Below are 15,260 nucleotides of genomic sequence, written 5' to 3'. Positions count from 1 at the left end.
TCTCTGCAACAAGTCCTCCAATAGATATCCCAATTAATATTTCAACTTTAATAAAGTTATAGTCCAAATCCAAGTGGCCCACAATTTTTAGTCCTTAAATTTTATTTAGGTCACTTCAAATAAATAATTGCAGAGCAGTTTCTGACCACCCTAGCAAGAAAGGACTTTGATGTTCCAGATTGGATTTTTTCCCCACAGCCATAATTCCAAATTTTCTTGATAATTAAAGCACAACTCAAAAATGTCTTTCCAGAATGGTCAAAGAACTGAAGCTGAAAGTGAAGCACACCTGTGACTTTGCATTTCATAGCACACGAATGTACCCCTCAGCAAGCCCAAGACAGAGCCTGTACTTTCTTTCCTACAGAGAAAGTTCCTCTCACCTTTTGCTCTCTGATTTTACCCTTTCATAAAGGAGATTATTTTAACATTTGAAATTATTTAACTTTCAGATAAAATACATACACTTCTATATCATCATATCACGTAGGAGTATTGAATACTCTTATTATTCCCTTTTCACATTTCTTATATTTTTTTTCTTTCCCACTGCAAGTCGTCTTCCAGTGTGGAACCTTTTATAGCCGGGATTCTCATATGAATTTCTTATCTGAATTCAGCTTGATTCAAAAGAAAAGTGGATGTAAAAATCATGTCAAGGGCTGATGCACAACATCAAACCCTCCCTGCCTTTAATAATTTGCATTTGGAATCTGGCTAATAGGTGGTTTGGGAATGGGAATAAAAATCAGGAGTTTCCTCCTTTAGTTTTAGTTTTTTCTTGCACCTAGAACCTTATTTACAGGTCAGCATTTGGTTCTGGAGGGGTTCTCCAATTCTTGCATCCCTGGAACAGCAGCCAAGGCACCATTCTTGGTGTAACCCCACCAAAACCTCACCAAAACCCCACTACCCATCCCACAAAAGCCACTGGCCCTTAGACCCTTAGGAAAGGCACATTCCAGTGTGTCCCAAGGGCTGGAGCTCAGACAGTCAAATTTCCCCAGGTTTCCTGGAGCAGCAGAGCTGTTCTGCAGGTGTACCCTGCCCAATGTCAATTCCTGATCACCCCTGAGCTTTCCTGGGAGATCTCCTCAGCCCCTGGAGCTGCTCCTGTTTCCAGATTTGCACAACTCACCCTGCTGGGATGGACTGTGGATCCTGCTGATGCTGTCTGGGAGAAATGGGTCATGGAACTTGGGCACTGCCTATTGGCAATCAGAAATCAATCCAGAAATCCATACACAGAAAAAAAATCAATATTCATTGACATGGCCCAGCCAGGGCTGACAGGCAGGGCAAAAGCAGGGCATGGATGTGGATAGGGACAGGAGCAGAGCTATCCCAGATCCATTGCGGATGCTCGGGACTGGGAACACAGCAGGATGGACAGAGGGAGGGACAGGGCAAATTGCTGATGATACCTCACCTCCACATGTGGGATTTTAATATCAGACTGTTGGAATTGGTGCTTCCCTGCTCTTTTTTCCATAAAATGTGTTGAAAATAAAATTCAAGTATTTGTTTATGACTCTACAAACAGAGCTTGTGCTCTGCACACTGTCCATACTTCCAACACACACTGAGTGCATTAAAGTATTGATTCCTGACTGCCTGGGGCTCTGTTTTACCTGACCATAAACTATATTAAATTTGCTTATAATGTAATTCAGGGAATCAGGAGCAAAATTATGCATTCCTTAAGACATTCCGATTTCAGTAATTTCCTATCTGTTAACTCCTGTTTAGTGACATAAACAAAATAGAGATACTCCATAGTCCCTTTAAAAACTACATTTAAAATATTTCCTCAGGGTTTTTTAGACTAGCTGTTCTAAAAATCCATATCAGTGAGCAATTCCAGTCATAATTTTTTCTGGACACTTGGCCAGCAGTCAGACATTAGTGCAACAATCTATTAATTTTTCAAGAGTTAGCACAGAATAAGAATACAATTGTGATATTTTAGAAATGTATTTCAGCTCATAAAGGCAGCATCAGCTCTCCTCTCATTCAATTATTGCCATTATTTAAAATAGTTTAAGCGAGATTCTTTATTAAAGCTTTTTGATTACATGGATCCAAATCCTAACAAATGAGTACAGATTTAAAATAGATATTATACTGAGTCTGGTAAAACTTTTCTGTGATCCTGCAAGAATTGAAGAAGATGATGTATGGAGAGCCAAGGAGAAATGTCAGAAGCAGAATGCCCCCAGGAGCAGAGCTGCAGGCAGCAGACTCGCTCAGCGGAAAGCACATTGAACAGGCAGGGAGAGAACATTTAAAAGCAGGGAAAAAAAGAAAAAGGCATTTTCGAGTCAGTGAGAAAGGAAGGGAAAGGGCTGAAAGGCAGAAGGCAAAATAAATTATACCAGGAGCTGGAAAATCCCCATCCTGCTTCAAAAGGAAAAGTAAGGTCATGAGACAGCGCAGCAAGAGCTGCACTATTGACCAGCAGCAAGGGGTACATAGTTCTTCAAGAGGAAACTTTTGGGGGCTGCTGTTCCCGAGGAGTGTCCGGGCACAGCGGGCTCTGCTCGCTGGGTGACACAAAGTGACATTGGGGGCTGTGCTGGCTCCTTTGGTGTGAAACACGAGGTTTCCAGGGAAAAACTCCGGAGTCTGGGTCCAGATGTTTCCAAAAGGCCCTGGCTGCTGGGTTCTGCAGCATACACCTGCCTCTAAAGCATTTCCCTGCTCAGACAAAGTTGTTTCATTTGGAGGGGCAGATCTCAAGGCACACTGAGGGTATTTTGTCATTCAAGGTACAGGAGAGAAGAAGATGAATTATAAGAGGTACTTAAAAATTTATTTTTTTTTTTTTTTTTTTTTTTTTTTTTCCCCCAGATAAAGTGCATTTTACCTCATTTCGTTTCTATCTTACTTCTAAGTGCCAGTTTCCCCCTTGGAAACAATTTCTCTTTATCCCACAGGACAACCCGGTTATTCAAAAGCAGAACTCCTGATAAAGAAGTAAAATAATATGATAGTCATGTGGAATTTACCTATGTAATTCTACTATTTTGTGTTTTAGTATTTTCAATATTCTTTCAGCTGTCCACCTACATGAACAGAAGTTATTTTGTCTTTAGAATTAAGTTAATACATCACATTTTATTAGCTGGTAGGAATAAAGTATCAGAGGAAAAAAGAATTTTTTTATATCAAATACTTTGTTAAGAGGTTAACCGAATTAGTAACCTAGTAATTATTAATATGAACAAATAATGTCCTTCCAAATGCTTGCAGATTGCTAAAAAAACCCAAATCCAACTTTTAGTCGACACACTTGTCTATAGTTTAGATAAAGTCAATTTTACCACTCCAGTCTCATCTTAAAGCTCATTTTAAACAATCTTCCAGTCTAATTAGCATTACCTTCTGGCTGTGTAGTACCATCCCTTTGAATGCTGGTGTGGTTAAACCACTCAGGTCTACTTGGTTCAGTGCAGTGTGGCAAATGTCAGTGAAATACGAGAGCATATGGCACATAATTACAGAACCATATGGATGCCAGGAGTGATAGTCAACAGCATTTGAAAACAGGATCAAGAAAGTCAGAGCAAAAGCAAAGACCATCATACATAATCATTAAATGGATAAATATGGTTTCTGTGCAGCTGAGAGAAGCCAGGACATGTCTGTCCTTTATTGAACCAAAGCCATCATGCCTGTTTGAGCGTGTGGCCTCAGAAGAATCTCTACATTATTTTTGGTTCAGTTTGTAAATTTATAAATGCGGCTGATCAAGGTGAGCAATGCAAGGAATCACTTACCAATGCACAGAGCAGATCAACTGCTTCCAGTATCAGCTCCTGGTGGCCAATGCGAGTCACTCCCAGCTCCTCCAGCTCCTGGTGAGTGATGTGCAGCAGATGCTTTCCATTGATTTTCTCTCTCTCAAAGTTTCTGATGTATTGTTGGAGGCAATCATCGAGGCCTGGTTAGAAAAGCCAACAGCACAGATTCAGAGAGTGGAGAAAAACCCAATGAAACAGTTCTGTAGCTCACAAATACAGAAATTTCTTGGGAATGCAAGTGTCCTTCCTTGTTTGGAGGTATTATGGAAAACGTGCAATGAAAATTATAATTTAACTCACATAATACAGCACATGCTGCTAAAGAGAGAAGTTTATATTACCGATGTTATTTTCAACATTCTTAAACATTTTAATAGTAATTTTAAACCTTCACAGAGATGAGGACAAAGCAGCACAGAGAGTGACATTATAAAAAACCTTTTTCTTGTGATGTCACAAAGACCTAAATATAAGTTTATCTTGTGATTAGGAACAAATTCTTCCTGTAACTCTTGCAGGACTCTTCAAGGTCATAGAGTTTGGCTGTTCCTGGTCAGGAAGACTTTTTCAGGCTCAGTAACCACTCACAGCAACTCTGCTACACTCACCGCCAATTCTCACTCCAGCTTATCCAGATTTCTGAATCCAAACATAAAAATGGTTTGGTACAACACCTCCAACTATGAATACAATTTTACCCATGCACAAAGGCTTGTTCTATTTCACCCTGAAGTTTGATAGGGTGAGAATAACAGATTATTTTGTTTCTGAGACCAGAGAAGAAACTGATTAATGACACTGAAAGATTTTTTTCTTCCTCCAAATCTGTTTCTGAACCACACATGCCTTGAATTTCCAGCCAGAACAATGAGTTGAACTGGGATCTACTACTGAAAGCTACATGAGGTGTCTCAGAGGTCTCTCAAGGACTGTCAGATTCAACAGAAATCTGGTGTGCACGTGATTTTCTAGAGACCTACAAAATGCACCTTCAATAACTTCATCCATCAAGTAAAAAACACTGATTCTCAGTTATTTGCCCTGCAGTGATGCAAGTAAATTCAAGATCCATAAAATTACAGAGATCCGGAAAACACATAAATAACCCACTCAAGCATTTATGACAGAGCTTTGAAATATAATTTCTGCACACAGCCATTATCAAATTGACATCAAGTCTGCAGAGCATCTGAGAAAAAGAGTTTTGACACCTGGTATGGGTGTGCTGGGTGTCACCACTTTACATCCCAATTAACACAATTCAGTTGGGACAAAAGGACTGTGATGACACAAGAATGGAATGAAACAAACCAATGTGTTTGTCCGTAGTTCATAAATACGGGGGATACATTGCAGTTTCATTTAATTAACTCTTCTTTCAACATGATCCAGTTATTTACTCTGTAAACTGATAGTCTTAAGTTATGTTATAGATAAAGCTCATTTACCAAGTAAAGTACACAGCTTTATATTCACTTACACTTATGTCCCACACAAAACTAGTACAGTGATAAAAATGTCATATTTTTAGGTGTAATTCAAAAGTATGACATAGTTTGGGGGATTTTTAAAGCTCAAATCAGCAGTCTGTAACTAACACCTAAACCTTTCTCAATTCTAGAACAGCCTGCAAATAGGAAACAACTTCTCTGCATCCGTTCATTATTTTTAATGATCTCATGTTGCAAGAGACTCTAATTAATAGGAGGTCGGACAGAGCAAACAACACGCCTAACCGATCCGGCTACCATATTGTTCTCCGCTTTATTGTTTACCAACAGCGAGTTATATAGATTCACAACGTAATTTACAATTACAGGGTATACAAAGAATGCAAACAAGCCTTATTTATCTTAGTCTTAAGGTGGCTAAAGTGTCAGAACTACAATTCTACATTTAGAAACACATTATTCCCCGGGACACCTTAATGTGAAATGTGAATTCTTACTGTGCCATAACCATGAATTTTTGCTGCGCCATCGAGGCCTGCAGGGCCCACGGGCCCCAGAGGCCCACAGGCCCTGCAGGCCAAAGGGCTCAGTCTGGAATTGCTCACCCTCAATCAATCCAAATATAAATCATGTCTTCCCTCTAAGGAATTCCGCAACAATCTCAGGAATGATTTTACATAAGTATAGTTCAATTCCATTGGCTGAAAACTGCAAATTCTTTGTTTATTATTTAACATATTAAACCTCAAGGTGTTGCACATTTCTGTTCCTGCTTGCTCAAGAACAAGTCTTAAAACCATTTTAGAGCAAAAATTCCAAATCCCACACCTCCCAGATTTGCTTTCAGTGGACACTGCCCCAAAACTCAGAAAAAGTCACAAAACTGCTACTAGATATTAAATTATTTTCAACAAAAGCAAATTAGTGAAAAAAATTTAGAATCAGTGGCCACGACAAGCATTTGTGGCATTAAGAGAGATTTAGGAAAACCCAAGTGAATGTGCCATGCTGTGAGAAGTGTGCAGTCAGATGTATTAAACCTGCCTTTGTGCCAGGGAGAATGTATGACAGCAGAGCAAAAAATCAAATTTGTATTATTTGTGCTGCTCTGTAATAGCTCCCCAGGGCACCTTTACAAGGCATTTACTTACTGGTGCAAACAGTGTGGCAGTTGACAAGAGAACACAGAAATATATCATTAAAGGGCCAGGCTGTCTCACAGAATCACGGCACTTAATAAATGCACACACAAAATAAGAGAGATTTGCCCATTGCTCTCTGCTTTTCTGTCTCTCTGGGAGCCAGCTACTGAAATGTGAAACATTCCAAAGCAGGAATTCAGCATCAGGAACATCTTTATTGTCAGGGCTCCAATTGTTTTCACATGAAAATATCCAAGATTAAATTAGAAAGGGTACAGAACAAGCTCATGTTGACTCACCCAAACCAAATGAAATATTTCTTTCCTCAAGCCACTCAGGTCTCATTAGTGCTCTTTATGCATTTTCCCCCAACATCATTTCTGTTTACAGATAAGTATGAAAGCAGTCCAGATTCATAACTACAGAGAAGGAAGGGGCCTTAGCTCTGCTTAGATGCAGGTAAATAAAATTAACTCACTATTCCCAAGATACACAGCATCAGTGTCAGGCAAGAAACAGAAAATTGCAGTTATCTTGCTGCACATTCTTATTTTATTTGTGCACATTTTGTAACCAACTGTCTCCTTCAGAGTGCAATAAAATGATTGAAGAAAAATATTTTAAACATGGATGTTTTATTTTAAAGCCAAGGCTTAATGCCCATGATGAGAAAATTATGGTTGGGGTCTGGAGAAATTTTTTTTTCCAACCCAGCTGGGTTCAAGGAGTTAACTCACCTTAACAGAAAATCAATGAAGGTTGAAGGCATTTGCTAATATGTCAGTGTTATTTGAGAGAACAATCCAAGAAAAAAGGAGTTATCCATCAGCCCAAGTGCTGACTGAGTCAGATGGGAAGCAGCTCAGGCTGAACATTGCATTAAAAGCTGTATAAACCCTTGTGCTCAGAAAATAGCCTTGTAGAGGGAAATCAGGAAACATCCCATAAACCACGTCCACCTGAAAACTCTGACATTTTCCTGCTGTATGGTTGGATTCCATGATCTCAAAGGTCTTTTCCAGCCTAAAAATTCTATGATTCCATATTATCTCTTTCCATTTTTAAGTTAAAAAAAATCATATTGAATCCACATGGACTAAGAAAACTTTATCTCCATATTCAAAGAGCAGAGGAAAAGGAAGCAACTCTGATATATTGACTGCAAACTGTGATTTTGCAAATAGACCATCTAAAGTCAAAGTCAAGGAAACATGGGGAAAAAAAGGAGGCAGGAAATAGAAAATTGTTATGTAGAAAGGGCAGGAAAAGAAGAGACAGTCAGCTTGAAAATGCTTATTTTTAGAAATGCATAATTGAGGAAAAAAAGAAGAATTGAAACAGAAAAACAAAGCAAAACCTTAAAAATATTTCTAAATCAAATTTAGGTAGTAACTCAGAGCAAACATTACAAAAGAGATGCCACATATTGTGAGCAATAAGGTTCACTGAGATTAAAATGAATCTTCCCATCAGTGTCAACAAATGGCAGGTTTGGTTTCCATTGAAAGCACAAATATTGTTGCCATGTTATGTAAACATCTGTCCCTTCCCCTCTGCCATTGGACAGAGATATTGAAAATATTAGCATTATTGAAAAAATGACTATAAAATGAATGAAGGCAAAGCCCAAGTTGTTGCATTTTATGCAGGAATGGTGCAGCCAGGGCAGCTCTCACAGGAGAACTGTAGGAGCAATAACTGTCAAGTGTGATCCATCCCAGAAGGAATTCCCAAGTTCAAAATCTGTAATTTCCCATTTTTCATAGACCTCTCCATCACTTACATGCATTTATTCACTTCTCCTTTCTTCCTATATTTTAATGGATTTTTGCAACTTACTGAAAACTACACTGGTTTTATAAGCTTTCCTAAAATATTCCTGCCCAAATGATGGGCTTGTTGCTGCTCCATGAGAACTCCCAGGGGAAAATGCAGCTAGAACAGGAAACCCCAGCTGTGAAAAGGAGGGGCAGGGCAGGTCCCAGCCAGCTCTGCCTGGCACAGACACAGCAGCTCCCACAGGGGCACTCCCTGACAGATGAGGGGATGCAAAACCAGCCCCTCTGGTAGGAAAATGCAGTGTTGCTTTTGGGTTTTAGGGTGAAAAAGAAGGAAATCTGCTTGGTGGGAATGCATTGACCACTCCTGGCTTCAGCACTGCTGCAAGAGGGGTGAGAGCCCACTGGTAAAATCTCTCTGACTGAGGGTCTGACAAAGTATTCAATGTTTTTCCTGATTAAAACCATATTTAGAAATTAAAAGCACACAGCACAACACTAAACTCCCAGTTGCACAAAGGCATATGCACAATAAAGAATCTGAGATAGAAGTGTCTGTGGGACCTAGATCCAAAGGACAAAAGCTGAAAGTTGATTGGATGATCTGTTCGTTCAGAAGAATTACACTTTGGTCAGCCAAGACAAATTAATAGCCTATTAATGTGCCTCATTTCACTAATAAAAGATGTAAAACAACACTATTTCTGCTCTTGCAGAATGGTGACTTGTGAAAAATCAACAGATCAAAGTGAAACAGGAACAAATATAAATTTTCAAATATTGTTGTGCTGTTGTTTCTAGACTTGCAAGTCCAGAAAATCAGCTCTTCACTCATAGGAAATATAAAATCTCTCACTACTGTGCTGGAAATTCTCTGATGAATTGGGGAAGGCAGCACAGACTTCTGCTCCTGTCACAACCTTTGGTTTGCATATGCAGATCTGCTTAAATATATCCAGCATTTAACAGCATCCACAGGCTCAGTTCAAGTGTAATTTTTACAGAAAGCAAAGTTTGGTTTGGTGGTTTTTTTAAACAAGGGATATCTTCCATATAAAGTAATATTTAGCAGCTAGATAGAAAGATCTGGAAGGAATTGACTGGTTGGCTGACTGAGAGACTGGAGAGAATTCGTGCCTTTTCCTAAATGCAATTTTATTGAATGTACACGTAAATTCAGCTGTGTTCTTGATCAAAAGCCCATTGATTTATTACCCTGGGCTCAGGCACAGTGGAGCCTTTCCAATTCTTACATAACTTGTAACAAGGAAAATCATCAGCTGGGTATTTTTGCCAGTGACGTTCGAAAGCTTTTAAAGAATTATTCAGTCCAAATAAAGAAAAGGCATAATCCTCGGGGCCATGTTCACACTAAGCTGACTCTCAAATACCAGATATTTGTTCTTAAGCTCTTCAGGAAGAAAAATCAAAACTATTTAGAGCGTCAAGAGAAAAGGATCTTCATACCACCACAATTCAGAAAAATACAGATGGAACATGTTTGAAAACACTGTAAAACACCAACCTTGGAATATTTCAGGCCTCAACTTTCCTAAACTTCAGAGTAGATTTGAAATCTAAGGATTGCAGTGTTTTGCATCTTTAAGCCTACATGTCACAAACGTGACCTAGAGAAATATAGTAGCTAGATTACAGAATTTCACAAAAAAGTGCATTTAAAATTGCAAGACACAGCAGAAATTCACAATCACAGAAAAGGAAAAAAAAAATCCAAATTTTCTGAAAAAAGAATCCCTCAATTCTGGCTTTATCTGACCTTTGAATGCTTGACTATGCAAGTAGAATGTGTTTAAATGTTGCTTCCCAGCTGAGTTTCCTCTGCGTCACTCCGATATTCACAGGGATACAGATGGATGTTTTAGATGCAAATACAGGCAGACTTGTGCTGCTTGAATTTACAGATCCTCATCTGCATGAACAGGAACTGGGGTGGGATGAGCACTCTGAATTAATGCTTCCCAGGCACCGACATCAAAAATGTTGGCTTCCATTCCAAGCTGCAGTGGGTGGAACTGCACTGGGCATAAACTCTTCCACTGGTGTCAGGCCACTGCTCAAGGCTGGGCAGCCCATGGGGCACTTCCCTTGCTCCATTCTTCTCTCCTGAGAGTGCCAGGATCCACATGAGCACCGGAATTTGTCCTGTACAAGCCCTCTGCAGACACTCTCAGCTCCAGGATCCAGCTGGGCTCTCAACAGCTGGAGCAGTTCTGCATTTCTGGCCCTTCATTCCAAGGGCTCCCTGCTCCCCATCCTCATCCTGCAGCTGTCCCTGGCTCAACAGTGCCAGCCACAAGAACTCTCTCCCTCTCTTAGCACAAAATTCTGGGGATTTTTCCCCTAAAAAGCCCTGTATATTTTCAATTCCCTTCATTCACTGCCAACTTCCATTTCCCTGTATCCTATTTTATTCCTCCTTCCATGATGTCTCTATTCTTTTATTTTCTATATGTGAAAAATAAAAGCTTGTCAGCAGGGAAGCAGATTTGGGAGAGCACGAGCTGGAAACTTCCAACCTTGCTCCTCTTCTCCCCCCGGAACAGGTCAGAGCTTCACTCACAGATCCCACTCACAAAGGGACAAATTCCTCAGGGAACAGAAAAATCCACGGCAAGTTCCTAAGTGCCCTTGTTATTCCCCTTCAAAATGTCCTCCTCCAAATCAGGACAAACATCACTGTTCTCTCACCACAGGGCATGTCTGAGACACAGACCAGCCTCTCAAATTCTACCCCATAAGCAAAACCAGTGGGAATACTACTTCACCACTGTAACTTCATTATTTTATTTTTAGTATGGCTAAAGCAAGGGGCTTTCCCATAATCTCAGTGCCTATAAGTCCAAGATCTTTCCAGCAGCAATTTTCCAAAATAACTGTATTATCAAGACAAAAGCTGGGCTCAAATTATCAATATTTTAATGTTCTGGGTTGACCTGTCTCCTATCCCATATATCCCATATCCTGGATACATTGTTGTGTCTGGCAGCTGCCCCTCCCTCTCTGGCGGGGCCTGCTGGTTTTGCTGCTGGCTCGCTTTTTCTCGAGCTGCTGCTGCCGGCTGCTCCTGCTTTGTTTTCTAGCTTGGCTGCTTTGCTTGGCCTGCTGGGTTTTTTTCCTGCTATTTCTCTTTCTCTCTCTCTCTGCTTGCTGCCTGCCCCTGCCACTGGCTCTCGCTGCTTCTGTTTGGTTTTTTTTCCTTCCTTCCCCCCCCACCCCCCTCCGGCTCCGGACCTGACCTGAGAAGTTGGAGAAGTCCTGGATCTGCAAGAGAAGCTGAGTACCCTTCCTGACAGTAACGTGGTTCCTTTCCCACTTTTTTTGGTGTTGGGGAGTGTTCTTTTCATTGTCAATAAACCGTTTTTTTCCACTTTTCCTCCAAGGTATTTTCCTTCCCGAACCCAGGGCTGGGGGGGGGGGGGGAAGGGGTGGTGGAGGTTTTGGTTTAGGGGACTCCTTTTAGAGGTTCTTCCCTAATTTATTCCAAACCAGGACATTTAAGAGTTCACAGCAGTTGAGAAGGTTCTGTAAGGGGATGTGTCAGGCAATATTAATAGCAAATGAACAAACTGCTGAACTAATAAAATTTGATTTAATGATATGCCATCACCCTTAAACTGACATGCATATATATGAAGTAAATGACTTAATATAGCTCTGCCTTCATTACCTATGAATGAATAATAGGAAGTGAAGCCATTCTAACTTTGTCCTCAACATTTGACAGGTGTTGTGGAGCTGTGGGATTACCACGGAAGTAATAAACAGCATTTTCAGGAAGCTTGCTGGAATTAGACCTGACCACAAAGAGGTTTCTGGAAGAGAATCATCATGCAGAGAGAATGCAGCACATTTTCAGGCCCAAGTGTGTGCTCCCTGCTGCCATATTTCCCATTAATTTAACCTCAAGATATGACACTGATGCTCTTAGTGAGGAACTTCCCATAAAAGTGACAAAAACCAGAACCATCTTAATTAGCTCTGTGTGCTAATGAAAACATACATCTTTCCTTAGCCTCATTAATTTTCTCCTTGATGAAGATATAACCACTGCCCCCAGTCATTCCTGCAGCAGCATGGCTGATGAGGGATGACAAGCCTCCAAAGCCTCCAGGTTCAGACCTCCCATTTAATTGCTGAAATTATTCCACATTCCAGAGCGTCTGAGCTGAGGACACTGGGACCCTGAATTTGTTACAATTATTTTAAAAGATAAATGCTTTGGCCCAGTGCAAGGCAAATGCTTCTATTCCCTGCACTGGACTATGTAAATATTGCTTTATATTTTTTGAGACAATGTTTGATTGGGAACCTGTCTTGACAGAAGTGCTGGTTCCAGCACAGACATCCTGGAATACATATCAAAATTTTTTTAAAAAAACTTCTAGAACCAACTAAAAAGACAATATAAAATATTTTTTGCCTTGTAAATCTATCTAGAAGAATCTCCATGATCTATTCTCAAACCAAAATGCAGAACCAGCACAATTAAATTCCTAAATCTCTTTGTGCAATCACAAAAGAGCAAAAATCTCTGTCAGAATAATTCAGGTGATATCAAACATCTCTGGGATCAGTAAGAACACTGAGAAGAAACAACATCTACCTTTGTACATGAGGGATTGCATTGCCCAGAAGTGGAGAATTGATGTGATCAGGGTTCACATTCCTCCTTTTTGCAGCAAGTACCAAAGGTTGTGTTCTCCTCTGCCTGGGTTGGAGGGCAGGGGCCAAGGAGACTTTTCCAGTTCTCTACTTCCCAGACAGTGTTTTTGCAGTAACCATTAACTCGCTGCCAAAGACAGCAGGGGGAAAAACCTCTCACTGTAACAGAACCAAACAAAAACCCCAAAACCACCAGGAAAAAGGAACAATTCTTAGGCAGAAAGAAAAACATTAGGGAATCATTATTTCCTTCACTAGAGCCTGAGCACATTGAGGTGAGTTTATTCCAGACAGTTTCCATTTTAGAAACGTTAACAAGTCTAATAAGAAAGGAGCAGCATTAACCATGTCTCATCTACAAGCACTGATCTTAAAAGCAAAAGTACAAGAACAAATAAATATAACTGAAAGCTCCTTCCTCCACGCTTCTGAGGATTTATCCACCTTGTAGTCTGCACAGGAAAGTCTTAATCACAGACTGACCTTAAAAAACTACTTTGGTGTCACACAAAATCAAACAAAACCCTCACGCCAAGGAAGTCCTTGTACAAGTACTACAGGGATATGCCCCATTTGTCCCTGTCTTAAATGTGAAGAAAAAAATTACTGAAGAGTGAGATAACGAGCCTGTCTGAGCTAATCAATAGAGAGGAAGTAACTTGTCAGACAAAATTCATGTAATAGCAAGACAGACATTTAAAGTTCTGTGAAATGAGTCCTGCCCTAAAAGTATCTCTGATCACTTTGCAACAGGGCTGCACATGAAATTCAGTTCATCATCATATCAAACCCCAGTGTCACAGATGCCTCAGAACGGTGACTTCCCAGCCAGAACATGTCTAAAAAACCTGAAATTTTCTGAGCCACATCTACAGCAGCAGAATATTCCCAATCAACCAAACTCATGTGGGACAGGCAGAATTCCTGTGTCACATCCTCCCCTGACAACTGCTAACGCTTGCAAAGCTGAGGGAGATAAAGAGCTGTCAGAGGACTGTTGTATTTCTCTGGGGAGTGTTTTTTCCCCAGGACCCCTGAAGCCTGTAACCATGTAGTTTGACCCTTCCTTCCTTTCTTGACCCAATGGGCTGAGGTCCAGCCATTCCCCCTGGGCAGGAGCCTTGATAAGGCCCTGTTCTCTCTCTCTTGCCCTCTTGCCCTCGCTTCCCTCCTGGAACCATTTGAGAATAAACGTCTTGGATCAACCCTGGGGGTAAGAGCCTCTTTTGGATCTTCTGTCTTGTCCCTGAAATATTCCCCCAAAGCTTCCCAAGGAACTGAGCTAGCCCCAGGGAGGCTGCAGAGGTTTGTTTCAGGGGAGAATCAAACAAAAAGTGCTACAGATGTTTCAGTGTCAAAATACATTAATTCTTGTTTTGACTTCACTAACATATTTTACTAAAAATCCCAGATATCAAAAGAACAGCCAAATCCAGTCTAAGTGTTTGGAGTGAAAAGCCCAAACAAATCAGATTTTTGCTCAACCCAATTTGTTCAGCAGCTACGAGTCCATGATCTTATTCATGAGTCAGAGTTTAGACACCTGCAATATGCAAATTCAGAAAGTAGAAGGTGGCCTCAGCAATTCCTCACACAGTTCTTCACAGAAATGCCAAAAATCAGATTGCTGCAAGAAATAAAGAAAGGGGGGAGCATCTGATCTTTTCCCAGGGATATTCAGAAGCTTTGGTGATGGCTTCTGTTGGCAACTACTCAGAAAAGGCTTTGGATCAGTTGATCTGGGGTTTCACCCATGTCTCCCATTCCTTTTTTTCCCAAGGATGCCACTCACAGCACTGCAGCTCTTGTTTATGTCATCCTGTTGACTCTGTAAATCTGAATGATCTTGAATGAGACTCTTTCCTTAAGCAGTTTGGAGGAATTAGCTCTAGCAATCAGTGGGGAGCTCAGTTAAAAGTCAGGTCGTTGGCAGGAATTGTCAATTAAGGCAATTCCCAAACTAGGAATCCATATTTTTATCAATACGAACTATAAGAAACTAACAAAAGCAGGCAAATGGGAAGAAATCCCAGAAGAAAGAATCATCAGTCTGTAAATCCTCCCACAGAAGCTTTTCCCTTTCCTTACATTTTCCCATTTTTATTCCATGTTTCTGTTCCATGTTGATACCAGACAAATTTATTATGGTTTTTATTGAACAAAATGAGAGCTAGAAATTTTTATTCACTACCACTTTTCATGCAGTGCCTGATTAAGATAGTCTCTGGCTTCAACTACATGATGAAAGATATTACTACATCTTAGAGCACTATTATTTTGTGTTTTAATTCTGAATTCTAAATGTTTTGCTATTTGATCTGGACATAGTTTATCCAAGATTAAATAGTTCTGTGAAGTAAGATGAAACAAGCAAGAATCTTATCATATCTAAAGAACTATATA

At 40.3% G+C, this 15,260-nt stretch overlaps 1 protein-coding gene across 1 annotated transcript in view; it reads right to left on the bottom strand.

Annotated features, from left to right (window-relative positions):
- LOC136373455 (connector enhancer of kinase suppressor of ras 2-like) overlaps positions 1-15,260 on the bottom strand; it is a 329,371-nt gene that overhangs the window by 194,523 nt on the left and 119,588 nt on the right. The window contains 1 exon segment of the mRNA XM_066338352.1: positions 3,780-3,943. Coding sequence (XP_066194449.1) covers positions 3,780-3,943 — 164 coding nt within the window.

Source organism: Sylvia atricapilla, chromosome W (assembly GCF_009819655.1).
Source record: "Sylvia atricapilla isolate bSylAtr1 chromosome W, bSylAtr1.pri, whole genome shotgun sequence".
Lineage (NCBI taxonomy): Eukaryota > Metazoa > Chordata > Aves > Passeriformes > Sylviidae > Sylvia > Sylvia atricapilla.
Note: the sequence above shows the minus strand (reverse complement) of the source record. Positions and strands in the feature narration are given on the sequence as shown.